The sequence below is a fragment of the Mytilus galloprovincialis genome, chromosome 13 (genome assembly GCF_965363235.1).
Source record: "Mytilus galloprovincialis chromosome 13, xbMytGall1.hap1.1, whole genome shotgun sequence".
Taxonomy (NCBI): Eukaryota; Metazoa; Mollusca; class Bivalvia; order Mytilida; family Mytilidae; genus Mytilus; species Mytilus galloprovincialis.
In genome coordinates, this window is record NC_134850.1 from 8,051,182 (window position 1) to 8,066,643 (window position 15,462).

General features: G+C 33.5%; 1 protein-coding gene across 1 annotated transcript in view; it reads left to right on the top strand.

Moving 5' to 3' along the window:
- The window catches only part of LOC143057386 (uncharacterized), a 36,807-nt gene extending 21,619 nt beyond the window's left edge, over positions 1 to 15,188 (top strand). Inside the window, exon 5 of the mRNA XM_076230691.1 lies at positions 15,052 to 15,188. Coding sequence (XP_076086806.1) covers positions 15,052 to 15,188 — 137 coding nt within the window. The remainder of the gene's footprint in view (positions 1 to 15,051) is intronic.
- Positions 15,189 to 15,462: the final 274 nt, after the last annotated feature.

Sequence of the window (15,462 nt, forward strand, 5' to 3'; positions counted from 1 at the left end):
AGAAGAAAAAGAAGTTATGTTGAAATTTATATTTTTATTTTTGTATTATTCACTGTAAATAAAATTTATATCCCACGCACGCGCGGCATAGTAAAATCAGTGCCCGGCACGTTATCATCAGTATGTTGATGGAGTGCTGAATTATAAAGAAGAAAGAAGATTGACGAACGCACGATACACGGTTAAGAATGAATGATTGATACACGCACGATTCACGCACGATACACGGTTAAGAATGAATGATTGATGAGCGCACGCTACACGCACGATACACGATTAAGAATACACGATGCACGCACGTTACACGGAAAATACACGGAACGATGAATGATGAATGCACGATTGGTACACGCACGATACACGCACGATGCACGCACACAACACGCACGGTACACGATGAACGCACGGAATAATGGTCAGTTTGAATTTTAGAAGGTCTGTACCCCAATAATGATTGTGGCCAAGTTTGGTTAAAATTGGCCCAGTAGTTTCAGAGGAGAAGATTTTTGTAAAAGATTACAAAACTTTACGAAAAATTGGTCAAAATTGACAATAAAGGGCAATAACCTCTTAAGGGGTCAACTGATAATTTTGGTCATGTTGACTTATTTGTAGATCATCTTTTGCTGAACATTATTGCTGTTTACAGTTTATCTCTTTCTTTAATAATATTCAAGATAATAACCAAAATCTGCAAAATTTCCTTCAAATTACTTATTTCGGGGCAGCAACCTAACAACCGGTTGTCCGATTCATTTGAAAATTTTAAAACAGATAGATTCCCACTTTATGAACAATTTTACCCAGTCAGATTTGCTCTAAATGCTTTGGTTTCAGAGATATAAGTCAAAATCTACATTTCACCCCATGTTCTATTTTTATCCATGGCGGCCATCTTGGTTGGATGGCCGGGTCACGCCACACATTTTTTTTAATTTAGATACCCCAATAATGATTGTGGCCAAGTTTGGATTAATTTGGCCCAGTAGTTTCAGAGGAGAAGATTTTTGTAATAGATTACTAAGATCTACGAAAAATGGTTAAAAATTATAAAGGGCAATAACTCCTAAAGGGGTTAACTGACCATTTCGGTCATGTTGACTTATTTGTAAATCTTACTTTGCTGAACATTATTGCTGTTTACAGTTTATCTCTATCTATAATAATATTCAATATAATAGCCCAAAAACGGTATAATTTCCTTAAAATTGCCAATTCCAGGGCAGCAACCCAACAACGGGTTGTCCGATTCGTCTGAAAATTCAGGGCAGATAGATCTTGACTTGATAAACAATTTAACTTCATGTCAGATTTGTTCTAAATGCTTCGGTTTCAGAGTTATAATCCAAAATCTACATTTTACCCCCTATGTTTTATTTTTAGCCATGGCGGTCATCTTAGTTGGTTTGCCGGGTCACCAGACACATTTTTTAAACTAGATACCCCAATGATGTTTGTGGCCAAGTTTGGTTAAATTTGGCCCAGTAGTTTCAGAGGAGAAGATTTTTGTAAAAGTTAACGAGGGGGGGCAAGGGGGGTCCCCATAACAGCAAAACAGTGAATTGATTTGGTGAAAAACAGATAACAAGGAATTGAAAAGGGATAATAACAGATAACAGTAATGAAATATGAAAATAAATCTGTCCAGGACCAATCCAGTAGATGACTCGGAGATCTTAGTATATAACTTGTGGTATGGACCTAGAAAATTTGTGTAAACAAGAAGTTTCGGCCGTTGAGGCAGTTCTGCCTTGGTTGATTATTTTTCGTAATTTGTACAATAAGTTATAGTATGGATGTTGAATTTTTCTGAACGAAATTACTAGTTTCTGATTTTGATATAGGGATATTTTTAATCTAGGGCATTTGAGGGATCAATTTTTAATGATTTAGGTTTTTTTATTTAATTTTTGAAAAAAGTGCAGCCAGTGACACTTTATTATCAATTTGATTTTTAGATTAATTTTTTTTCTGAAAAGCAATATATATACTTTACAAGTAATAAAAAAATCATTGATGCACAATATATTTTTTTAATTTAATGACCTCATGATAAAACTTACTTATAAAATACAAAAATACCCAGATCAGTGGAGACAGGACATGTAACTGAAACACGCATGCCAGTTGTGGTTATTCTGATAATAGAAATCGACTCAAGCGACAATTCTGATAGTATAATAGAAATTGGACCTAGTGAAAATTGGATGACACCAAGTGAATCACCAATCATGTATCTTATGTGAAATTATAGAATATGGAAAATTTGGGTACAGCATTGGAGAAGCTGTAGGATTTTATAAAGGGTATTTGTCGAAAAATTAAACTGAAGACACATCTGTATTTGCATCAATGGTTTCTGAGCTTCAATTAACGCCATGTGAAGCAGCTAAAAAGCTTTTAAAAATATGGTGATCAGGGTTCTCTTTCATGTAAATGAAAAGAGAGGGAGTAGCACTTATAATATAAATGCTAAAAGAAAAAGATGTTGTATAATTCTCAAAGCCATAATTCAAACCCACACCACTTAGTAATGTAAAACAATTCAAAGGAGAAAACTAACTGCCTAATTTATCCACAAAATAGTGAACGAGAAACTTAGTAACACAGTAACAAACTACAACCACTGAATCCAGGCTCCTGACTTGGAAATAGGCACATACAGAATGTGACTGCATCAACTTTAGCATGCTAGTTGGTGTCCAATCCTCCCCTAATCAGGGACAGTGGTGTAATAGTACAACATAAAGATTATTATGTGGTCATTGAATAAAAAAATCTATAGGGTGTACCAATGCCTTTTTTATAACAAAATCCATACTATAAGTTATTGTACAAGTAATACGTGAATTATAATTTGTACAAAATGCTACATGTTCACAGACAATGGAATTTATTACAAAGGATAATGATAATATATACTGGAATGGTCCTGGGTCCAATTGATTTTATATGTCTATGTGATGTATGTTACTGAAATTCTTCTGCAAATACAGGGCCACCCGATATTACCAGTAGAAAGACCCCAATAGATATACATTGTAAGAAGATGCGGTAAGCGTGCCAATTAGACTATTGTCCATTCAAATCACAATTTTCAATTATCTTCAATTTCGACGGAAGATTGGCTGTCAAAATGCTAACATTCCAATTTTCAATAACAGTTAACAGCAAATAGATTCTCACAATAACAGATAACAAAATAGATAATAGTCCTATAACAGCTAACAAAGAATAAGACAATAACAGCTAACAGTAAATATATTTTCAGAATAACAGATAACAAAGAATTAAAATGACCCATAACAGCATTACAGTTAAACCCCTTGCCCCCCCTCGTTAACGACGACGGACGACGGACGCCAAGTGATGAGAAAAGCTCACTTGGCCTTTTAGGCCAGGTGAGCTAAAAATGAACGAAAAACAAATATCTAACACATAAACAAACGACAACCACTAAATTACAGGCTCCTGAAGTCGAAGAACAAAAGCTTTTTTTGCTTAAATATCTTAATAATGATAATTACAGAAAACAATGATAAATAATAAATAAATGATATTTAAGTATGAAATTATTAAATATGAAAAGAAAATTAACAAAGATTAAGTGGAGGCTACTGTTGATATCAGAATCTATCGGAAAAGTGTATGTCTTAGAGAACAAAATCTATCATAGACAAGAAAGAAACGTCTCAACCAAACGCTTATTTTACCTCCAACTAAGAAACGAATGCTTCTTTCTATTTTGTTGGGGTTAAAAACACAAGTAAAGCACAATTTGTGTACCTGATAAAATAGTTATCAAAGGTACCAGGCTTATAATAAATAACGCCAGAGGCCCGTTTCGTCTACCTAAGACTCATCAGTGACGCTCAGATCTAAAAAGTTTGAAAACCAGAACAAGTACAAAGTTGAAGAGCATTGAGGACCAAAACATATTACTTTTCTCTCATAATAGTCTATCAAACAAATACTTACGATACCAAACTGAAAGGGATTTTTAAACTCATAAGTCGAAAACAAACTGACAATGCCAGAGTAAAAACACGAAAAACAATCAAACGACAAAGAGCATACATCATAGAATGCCAATTAAGGTGGTACCTAACACTACAGGGAGATAACTCTGTAAAATCAGCTGAACGTTTTAATTACGTTGTGTTGTTATGGGAATATTAAGCTTCTCAATGATCAAAATTAGTGTTTGTCAAACTGCTATATAAAACAAGTAATAGCTTTTCTAAAAAGCTTGCCGTATTTTAGCTGATTATATGGAGATCAGTGGTTTGTGAGTAGTTTATTTTTATTGGAATATTTCACTTCAAGCAATATGAAAACATGGCGCTTTTTTTTCTACTAATTTGTCATTTTTGTTGTATTATTGGTGGACCCGTGTTATAATGGAAGGAGACTTAATAAAATTGAGAATGGAAATGGGGAATGATATTATAATAAAATGTATTTGTGAGCCAAAATTTGTTCCTGTGAAAAAAGTTCCAGTGGAACTAATATCACAGGAAATATGTTCTGGGAGAACTTTTTTCATAGATAATTTCAATATAATTTGTTCCATCTCTATGAAATAAGTTCCACACTTTACCTGGTGAAATAAGTACCGGGTTGGTGATATTTGTTCCTTACCTAGTGAAATAGGTTCCAGGTTTATGAGATTTGTTCCTTACCTGGTGAAATAAGTTCTGGGTTTGTGAAATTTGTTCCTCACCTGGTAAAATAAGTTCCTAGTCTGTGAAATATGTTCCACTGGTTAAACAGGTTATCTTATATACTGAACATTTGTCATCAATGAGTTTAAAGTTATCATTCAAGGGCATTATAAAAATAAGTATAATATATTGATAATATAATAAATGAGAAATGTAATTCATCCAATAAGAATCTTAAGGACTATAGCAAATGTTTAATTATAAACGTAAAAAATATCAAAATGACCACTTTAAGCAGAAAAGAGTAGGATAAGAAAAATCTTTTAGAAAAAATTAAAGTTAAAGAACATGAATATAAGAACTAATTTGAAAAGGACGAAATAACTGATTAATGATTGTAAAAGACATGAAGAAACAAAAGACACACTCTTTTAAAACAGTTCCATGACAAGTACATGTATGACTAGAAACAGGGCCATGACAGTTAACAAGAACCAAGACGGAATACCACATAAAACATAGATACAAATTATGATAAATGACCACAACTTTATCCTGTAGAACTTTACAGTGTCAGTCATGCCTAAAATTGCACATGTATCCTATGCCAGCACACTCAGTACAGCATTTCCCGTACGAAAATTTCAACAGGAGATCAACTGGACTTCAGCTGGACTTGAGACGTATTTCAGTCTGACTTTGAAAAGTCCAGTCTGACTTGAGCCGTACACGTACTTTTTCTTATACTTCGGTTTTTGCCAGCCGGTATTTTCTAAAAAGTCCAACCGCACTTTTTGTAATTCTGACAAGAAAATAAACACGGCTGGACTTTTGAGGGAAATTATTCTTTCTGTAGAATGATCAGCAGGATTTTTGTCTTAGAAAATTTTACAGTCATTTATGAGCAGGAATTAAGACTTAGAAAATTTTCATCAGCCAAATCTGCCCTTACAGAAATAAAAAGTTTGTCACTAGGATTCTGTTCTTTGAAAGGAACAATTTCTTTCAAAATGGAAAAGAGTTATAAATGAAAATTTGCAAGTTATAATAATGATATCATATTTTTTTACAATATACTTTAAGATCAAACTATCAGATATGATCTTTTCCCCTAAAATTTTCAATTCCATTATAAAATATTTAAAATAGACTGTAAATGGAAAATTGAAATTTAACATAGGTGATATAATTTTGATTGAATTATATCCCAGTTAATATGTTTTCAACAATTATTTAACATTTTTACTTTTTCATGAAATAAAACCCCTAGCAAAATTACATCTATTAATAGGTTAAATTTATACATTTTCTAGTATATTTATATTTAATTAGATGAATGCATAAAATAAATAATTATCATCATTCTTTAAATTAATATCAAGTAGAAACTTGAGCCATAACAGTGATTTAATAGCAGTATTATAGTCTTGTAGAGAGTGCCATCTGTTTTCAATTAACCTCAGTCTGGACAGGTCACAGGAAGTAGCATCTACACAGAGGTTGATCATGGGGCCATTTGAAGGATAACACATTTCTAAATACATATATCTGCAATAACTATCACTTTTATTAAACATTTCAAAATTGAACAAATTAATAACTGATTTTCTTTTTTTTAATATATCACATATTCAAAATTAAGACATATGCAAGAAGTCATAAGAAGAAATTTTTTCACAGCTCCTCAAACAACCTCATGTATTGCAATACAACAAAATTTGAATTTGGAATAAACAGGAAGATGTGTCTTCTTACTTAAACAAAATGAGAAATTTACATTGGATGTAAAGCAAATGTTTGTTCTTTTCACATTATATTAGAGAAGATGGATCCTTCTGACTGGCATGCATCAATTTCAATTTAGGAAGATTGCTGTTTGCATGTATTTTGGATTGCATATTCTGGTAAGTACAATCTGATATGCTCTTTTTTCTTCAACATATTAATGAAATGATTACAACATTATAAATATATAGCTTAATTTTTATTTTTGAAGTCAGAGTAAAAAGAATTAAAAAAAACTACATTAAATACTTAATTATGCAAAATATTTCAGTTTGAGTGATTTTCAAAGCTTTACTTTATTTTATGCACTTTAAATTTATTTAGTCTTAATATATTGATCATGATAATTATAACCACACACTTTTAGGAGTAAGCATTTAGCTTCACAATTCCCTGTTTCTTGATTTTGCCAGCAAGACAGTAGAAAAAAGAAAAAGAAATAAGCAGTACGTATATGCATAATGCCATCTTTTTTTTTTTTATTTTCAGATTATAACAAGGGATGCATATCAAATCAGAAGAATCCACCATCTGAAGAAAAACTAAGCAGTAGTAATCAAGAGGGAGGGTTCTGCGGGGGTGGACCCCCCCCCCTAATTTTTTGTGGATCAACCCCTGCTGAGATCATCTTTAAAGGTCAAACAGAACTTTTTGAAGTCCAGCTGAACTTTTATGAGTTCAGCAGGACTTCTTAAAGTTCAGCCGGACTTTGTAAAGTCCAGCTGAACTTTATAGAGGCCATATTTTTGCCAGAAATGCCGGCTGGATTTTTTCAGACGTACTTTTATGAAAGTCCAGCTGGACTTTCTGAACCGGACTCCTGCTAATTTAAATATTTCGAGCCGGTTTACGGCTACTTTCGCTGAAAGTCCAGCCGGGTTATCCATTATAAGACATTCAAAGAAAAGTCCAAATGATTATTATAAGTACGGTTCTCAGTACGGCTACTGTCCAGCTGGAGTACGTGTCATGTTTTTCGTACGGGTTAGCTTGCTTTATAATTTAAGTGTAACTTGAAAATGTTTCGCTGTGCAATATGTTGCAAAGGTACATGTTCTTATTTCAGTGAAAATAGGTTTGAGAAGAACTTATTCATTGGTTTCTTTGAAATATGTACATATTGGTCTTAAACTAATATCACAGGAACTTATTTAAAACTTTTAATATTTACTGGAACAAAATTCATGGAGCTATGATATTTGTTCCGGAACTTATTTCATATTTGGTCAAAAAATTAGTTCCGGAACAAATTTTACAGTGCTGGAACATATTTTCTGTGATATAAGTTCCGGCGGTACATATTTCCTATGATATTTGTTCCAGCGGAACAAATGTCACGCCGGAACATATTTTTTGTTACATATTCTGTGTCTATAATCAACTTGATAAAAATAGCATATAACCTACACATACTTTTGAGGATTACTACTTGACAAAATGGACAACAACAGAAGGCAGTGGCGGATCCAGAGGGGGACGTAAAGTGTGTACGCCCCATCCCCCCCTTTTGCTCGGTTTTTTTTTAATGATTAATCATACGCGACTATGTGAACTTTGCCATTTCCTGTGTACTCTATTATTTGATTTTTATCCGACAATTCTTTACTTATAGAGATATTTTTCGCCGGAATTTACTGATTGTCAAAGTCATGTGATTCGCTATGAGTGCTTCGAAAAACGTCGCTCAGTCATTTTGGAATTCAAATTACAGTAACACATTGCTTTAGCTGAGGATTACAATCATGACACCTTCAAAGCGACATAGGATTGAGCAAGAACGTATTGATTTCTATTTCACTATTCCACCAAACAGGAAGTAATACTTTTTAGACTATAACACTCTCATGAAAATAGTTCCATGGCAATATTATTTACCTACGAAAACATGTTTAACCCCAAACGCCATTGTCATGATTGATATGGACTATATAAAATTGCTGTTTGGTGTGAACCAAGCTTTGCGTTGAAGACCAAACTACAACCTTTAATAGTTTACTTTTATAAATTGTGACTTGGATAGACAGTTGTCTTTGGTACTTACATGTATATGAGATCCAGTAATATCTATTTACAAGATTGAGAACACATTTTTTTGAAATAAATTTAAAACATATTTAATTCTGTAATATCTGATAATGTATCAGTTATTTGTGATTTTTCTTTTGATGTGTACTCTCTGGTAATGTCAGTATCAGCATGATCAGTTGATTGGTTGTGATAAGAAAAATGGGGCAGTTTGCAATTGTCATGTGCCAGGTACACCACATGTGGATCTTCTTTCCCCTCTCATTTATAAAATTGTGCATGATATTTATCACAGAAACGCACCAGTATTTTGGTGAATGAAACACTTGTCATATTAAATTAAAGTCAGAGGTGGAGTAAGAGGGTTTTTCGGGGGGCCTGGGCCACCCCTTTTTTAGGAAAAATTTTGTTGTTTTTATAGGGAATCACTGAAGCATGACTGGAGTTGGCCCCTTCTTAGGCAGTCAGTGGGCTCCCGCTTATGAAAATTTCTGGATCCACCACTGAAAGTTTGAGTAAAGTTAGATAAGGATTTATGACAAATTATGTTGAAATTTGCACAGATAATGAATGAAAAATCTAGTAAATTAAAAAATAGGCACTATTATTAAAAGCTTTCCTTGCTTATTCACAAGGACATATCATATCCTCCATGCTATTCCGATCTGAGTTTTTATTCATATATGTACATACATGTAGTCTGGTGCTGTTCCAAGTAGTCTTCTTTTTTCTGAATCTTGAGAAGTATTTGTTTTACCTGTTCAGTCACTGTAAAGTGTTACAATTCATATTTAAACGCAACACATAAATAGTGACCAAAAAGGTATGGCTATCACATGAGAGAAGCTAGAAAAAAGTCAAATGTATATATTTTAAACATTTTTGTGGGACCATGAAAATGTGGTATATAGATAGATATGCATAGATAGACCATAGAACAAATAAGCAAACAAATTTAAAGGAGATGTACATGTAAGATGAATTATGAAAAAAAAGAGCCATGGCCAGGGGCCCCAAACTTGACAGCATTTGGTGTTGAACAGGTAAAATGTTTGCAGTGACAATAAATATAGCCTTTGTTAGAGGTGACCCAGGTCGCCTTTCTCTAAATCAGCTATATTAAACATAATTTTGGGCCGGGTTGAAAAATAAATGAAAATGACTTTAAAAAAAGCTAATAGAAATACACCAAATTTGGGAGACATCTATTTAAATGTTTGAAATAATAAGAAAGTTGACAAGAACTAAGCTTTTTCAGATAATGTACAGACTATTGCAGTCAGCCTATAATAGCTATAGACTCTTTGCCTCCTGAAACGTTTGCTTATACATGTACACTGTGCTTTCCTATAATGATTTAAAATCAGTGTGATAGTTTTCATGAAGAACACTGAGCGTACAGGTATTATGACAAGATAAATGTTGTTTTACATGTACATGTATCTACCCAAATAAGTAAAATATAAAAATTCTTGACTTCTAAAACCAGTGATTGATCTCCTGATTTATATCTCATCACCATGATCACTCTATGCAGATGCTGTGTGAAAAAAAAAATTGACTTACCAGTATGCTTCTATCCATTGAGTTGATTTATTATTAATTATTTTGCTTTGGATACACCTTATTGCTACAATATGTATATGTCTGCCATTACAAACTGTACATGCATGTACATCACATATATTCCATGTAAAATTTTGATGTTTTATAAATACAAAATATATGATGCCACAATGAATAAGTAATTGTTGTATGACGTTAATGGTTAAAATGGGACAGATTCTCAGGTCAGCTGGGACAATAAGGGGGGGGGGGGGGGGGGGGGCTGGGGGAGGGGGCGACTTCTCCAGTCATGCTTCAGTGATTTCCTACATAATCAACCAAATAGTAATGTTCATCACGAAAAAATATACTAAGTGTAAGACCTGATGATGTGAATAAATTGAAATCAGACATATCAAATGAAGTTTTCAGTGCTTTTGATATATCAATGGGCAATCTGATGAGTTAAGCCTTTTTTGACTGATTTTTAAAGTTTGTTCTTATGTTGTACTGTTATACATGTACCACTGTCCAAGGTTAGGGGGAGGATCGGAATCCCGCTAACATGTTTTACCCCGCCACAGTATTTATGTATGTTTCTGTCCCAAGTCAGGAGCCTGTAATTCAGTGGTTGTCGTTTGTTTATGTGTTACATATTTGTTTTTCCTTCATTTTTGTATATAAATAAGGCCTTGGTTTTCTGGTTTGAATTGTTATACATGTCATATCAGGGCCTTTTATAGCTGACTGTGTTGTATAGGCTTTGATCATTGTTGAAGGCTGTACGGTGACCTATAGTTGTTAATGTCTGAGTCATTTGGTCTCTTGTAGACAGTTGTCTCATTGGCAATCATACCACATCTTCTTTTTTATAATGACTGCTGATCACCACTGTGTCCATACTGGGACTATTATGGTCCAACAACCAGTGGGGGATCCAGAAATTTTCATAAGTGCAGGCCCACAAAATTTCCCAAAACAGGATGGCAAGCCCCCTGGCCTGGCCCCCTTCTAAATCAGCCTCCTGACAACTCCAAAGAATAAATCATCATGTACGAGTACATCAAAGATCATCAAACTGTCTACCCCACATGCAAACATCGTTTTGGGAGTTCACTGTGTTGCAAGTTTTTTGGGTTCGAAGGATCGTATAAAATGATTGCCTTTGGGGTCATTGTCAAATATAGAGCTGTGCATTGTAAAAAGCTAAATTATATAATTTGCAACAGCTGACACTATAGTATACCTGTAAGATACCTGTAAGATCGTTGTGGGGCTCATATGGAAGGATCCTATCCTTTTTAGCCCACCCTATTTTGGTACACTTTCAAAACTGATACAATCATCAATCCTGCATGATTTGGTGCAATATTTCACACAATTAAAAAGTTATATAGAAAACTATTTGTGTCCTCATCAATTTCTTAACTGATACATGACTGACTCCCAATGACGGTCTATACTAATTTTAAAGGCTTCCACAGTTTTTGATGAAATAACTTCAACTGGTAGGTTATTCCAATCATTAATAATTCGTTGTGAGAAATGTCTTAATCGAAAAGAAGTGTTACATCTAGGTTTTGCTAATTTCCAATTATGCCCACGGGTATTTGTACTGATGACAGTAAAAAATCTTTCGTAAGATATATCTTCGAATCCTTTTAATATTTTGAAAGCTTGTATCATATCACCTCTTCGCCTTCTGTGAGTTAGGGAAGGTAGTTTAAGTACTTTTAATCTGTCTTCATAGCTTAAATGTCGTATATCAGGAATTAATTTAGTTGCTCTCATCTGCACTTTTTCTACAGCATTAATATCTTTCTTTAAATGCGGATACCATATTGTATTTCCATATTCCACGTGTGGTCGTACCAACGCAACGTATAGTCTTAAAAATGTATATTGATCTTTAAAGATAAAAGTTCGGTTAATTAGCCCAAGTATACTATTGGCTTTATTTATTTTACTTGATATATGTTGAGAAAATTTAAGATCATTTTGAAAAATAATTCCAAGATCCTTTTCTTGTTCATCTTTAATGATATCAATATTGTTCATGGTATAAAGAGGGGGGATAGGACCTTTATCGGGACTCCGGGATCGGGTGTTTTTAAGCTCGGGATTTCGGGATTGACCCTTTCGGGATCCGGGAATTCTTTTTTTTGGATTTCGGGACGTCGGGATTTACTTTATTTAAATTCGGGACCTCGGGATTTCGTTTTTTTAAGTCCGGGATTTCGGGATCAGGACCCCTCCTATCCCCCCTCTATAAACATTTTCAGGATTATTTCTTCCATAATGGATTTGTTTACATTTGTTCACATTAAATTTCATGTCCCATAACTTGGACCAATCGTAGAGGGCATCTAGATCATTCTGTAAGACATCAGATTTAGAAGTAGGTGCATAAATTTTAGTATCGTCTGCGAAAATTTTTACTATAGACTCCACAACATCTGGTAAATCATTTATGAATATAATGAAAAGAACAGGTCCAAGTACACTGCCTTGGGGCACTCCACTAATTACATTTTGCCATTCAGATTTTTCCCCTTTCACCGCAACTTGTTGTCGACGTCCAGTTAAAAAGTCAGTTATCCATTCTAATATAGATCCACGAATACCGTATGAATACAGTTTCTTTAGTAATCTTTTATGTGGCACTTTATCGAAAGCTTTGGCAAAATCGAGATATAATGTGTCCCAGGATATATTATTATCCATATATAATGACCAGTCTTCCATGACATCAAGTAATTGTAATATACATGATCTTCCAGAGCGAAAACCAAACTGTGAGTCTGATAACAAATTATTGGTTATTAAATGATCAATCCTATAGTGCACTGAAACCCTTGTCAATAACAATACCGTGATGCTTGGTGTAGGCTTCTTTGCACATAAGAAACCATATTGCTCACCTTGTAATTTGTATTCTTCTAATCAGTATCGTCGGGTTTGTTTATTTACACCAGAAATCAATGAAGCGATGAAAGTGCTGGAAACGAAATTACATCTTCGGTAAATTCCGTGATTTTAATATTTTCTAATCAATATGTCCAAGCAATGAAAAATAAAGTGCTATTATTTTTATACATAGAGCATACGTTTTGTGTATTAACTATTTAAAATCTGAGCTATATACGAAGAAATCTAACACAACAGTATCTCAATCATTTAACCGTTTTAATACGCAGTTTAAAGTGTAAATTATACACATTACTGTTCTATTTTTAGAGACTAGCAATAATACATAAATGTACAGTTTCTTACCAAAATAGCAACATAATTTCAAGATTAAATCATCACATTGTCACATAATTATATAATCTGTACCAAATTGACAGTTTGTGGTGAGTTATCATCATAACTAATCACTATAGCAAATGAACACTTTATCATAATATGCACCTATAACCTAGTATCATGATTTCAATCCGACCCCACTTACGGACGCGTTGAACATATAATGCATGCCACTCATTAATAGCCAATCAGACGTTAAAATGACCTTCATTTCCCCCATAATCATTCCGGAAACAGCCACGAAGCAGCCATTAGATAGTATTTATAACCAATGAAATAACAGAAATACCGTTAACAGATTTACCCGAACCCGACGTTTAGCCTCTGACTAATCAGACCGTATCACCATGGTGATACGGTAACCAGTGTAATTTTTCTGATAAAACGGTTGGTTCCTTTTTTTGAAATTTTTATATTTTTGTCAAAGGGCCAAAGTAAATACTTTGTCAAAATCTAATGAAAATTAAACGAGCAAAATTAATGTTAGTGAAGGTGTTGGGTACCACATTAAGGCAACAATAGTATACCACTGTGCAATAGTTATAAATCGGTTGAGCAAAAACAATTCCGGTTGTCAAATTAAAACTGAGGGAAACAAATAATCTAAATGATATTGCTAGTTTCTATTTATTCGTTATTAGAAGTTACTATATGAAAAAGAACACGTTGACAAAAGAAGGACGAAAGATACCAAAGGGACAGTCAAACTCATAAATCTAAAACAAACTGACAACGCCATGGCTTAAAATGAAAGAATACACATCGGAACACCTATCTTGGTGTAATGTTACAAGAATACACATCGGAATACCTATTATTTCCTGAAGAAGAAAAAAAACACGTCCGCAAAACATAACATAAATGTTGTTAATTCGGAAATCAAGGCATCCTGATAATGTCAGTTTCAGAGACTCTAAATTCTATTTATTATGATCGATTTTGACATTTTAATTTATACTTCAGTTCATCAGATATTCATTTCGTCTACAAAGGACTAGTCAGTGGTGCCCGAATAAGCAAATTTGAAGACTAAATCAATAATAAAGTTCAAGATAGAAAATTGAAAACAAAAACAATCAAACGTTTGTCCAAATCTGGCTTAGTCTATGATTTCCCACTGACAAAATATGCCAAGTGTTCCACATCATTTTTAAAGTTTAGAGAACAGTAAATTTACAGAAAATCACGCCATCAAAGGAGTATTGGGTTATTCATACCATTGGTAACGAAACGTACCAAATCAGGAAAATGGCCTTTGTTATATACTAAATATTATAGTTCGTTTCTGTGTGTGTTGCGTTTTAGTGTTTCTGTTGTGTCGTTTTTCTCCTCTTACATTTGATATATTTCACTCAGTTTCAGTTTGTAACCCGGATTTGTTTTTGCTCAATTGATATACTACTGTTGCCTTTATTTATGAGATCTGTGATTGCAAAGAAAACTTATAATAGTTACCAATCTAAAAATTATGTACGTTAGATGCCTAATTCATCTACAGTAGCGCTCGACTCAATCCAGAATACCAATTCTAGGACAAATATTTTTTTAGAAAAAAGTATGGTGTTAGTGTCTTTAGCCCTAAACAAAATCACTTTACTTTTTGATTTGCACAAACTTGAAAATGTAGTGCAAATCATAAAATGTTCAATATGAAGTATAAATGTATAAGATAAACAACAGACTGCATTTCATATAATATGTATAAGATAACATCTCTGTATTTCAGTAACCAAAGCTGCAGTCGCTACAACATCAAAGCCAACAAGTACATGTGTTGATTCATCATTCTGCTATACTTCTGCTGCTTGTTACCTTGTACCAGATAGTTGTCCTAAATTGTGTGGGAAATGTGGCAAGTATTGATAAGAAATAGACACTATGATAAAAGGGAAGTTATTTTTAAGAGGCTATTTTGTTATCATATCCATAACTATAATCCAGTATAAAATTCTGCCTCATAGCTTGACATCTAGAAATTGACAATAAGGGCCGGTTGAAAACAAAAACAAACTTTACGACAAAAGAGGCGATTTCAGCTTCCCATTTGTGAACTTTCCATTTCTATGTAGCAACATTCCAGCAGCGCCTCCATGCAGAATATATATCTCCTAATGATAAGATATTCCCGTTCTTGTAT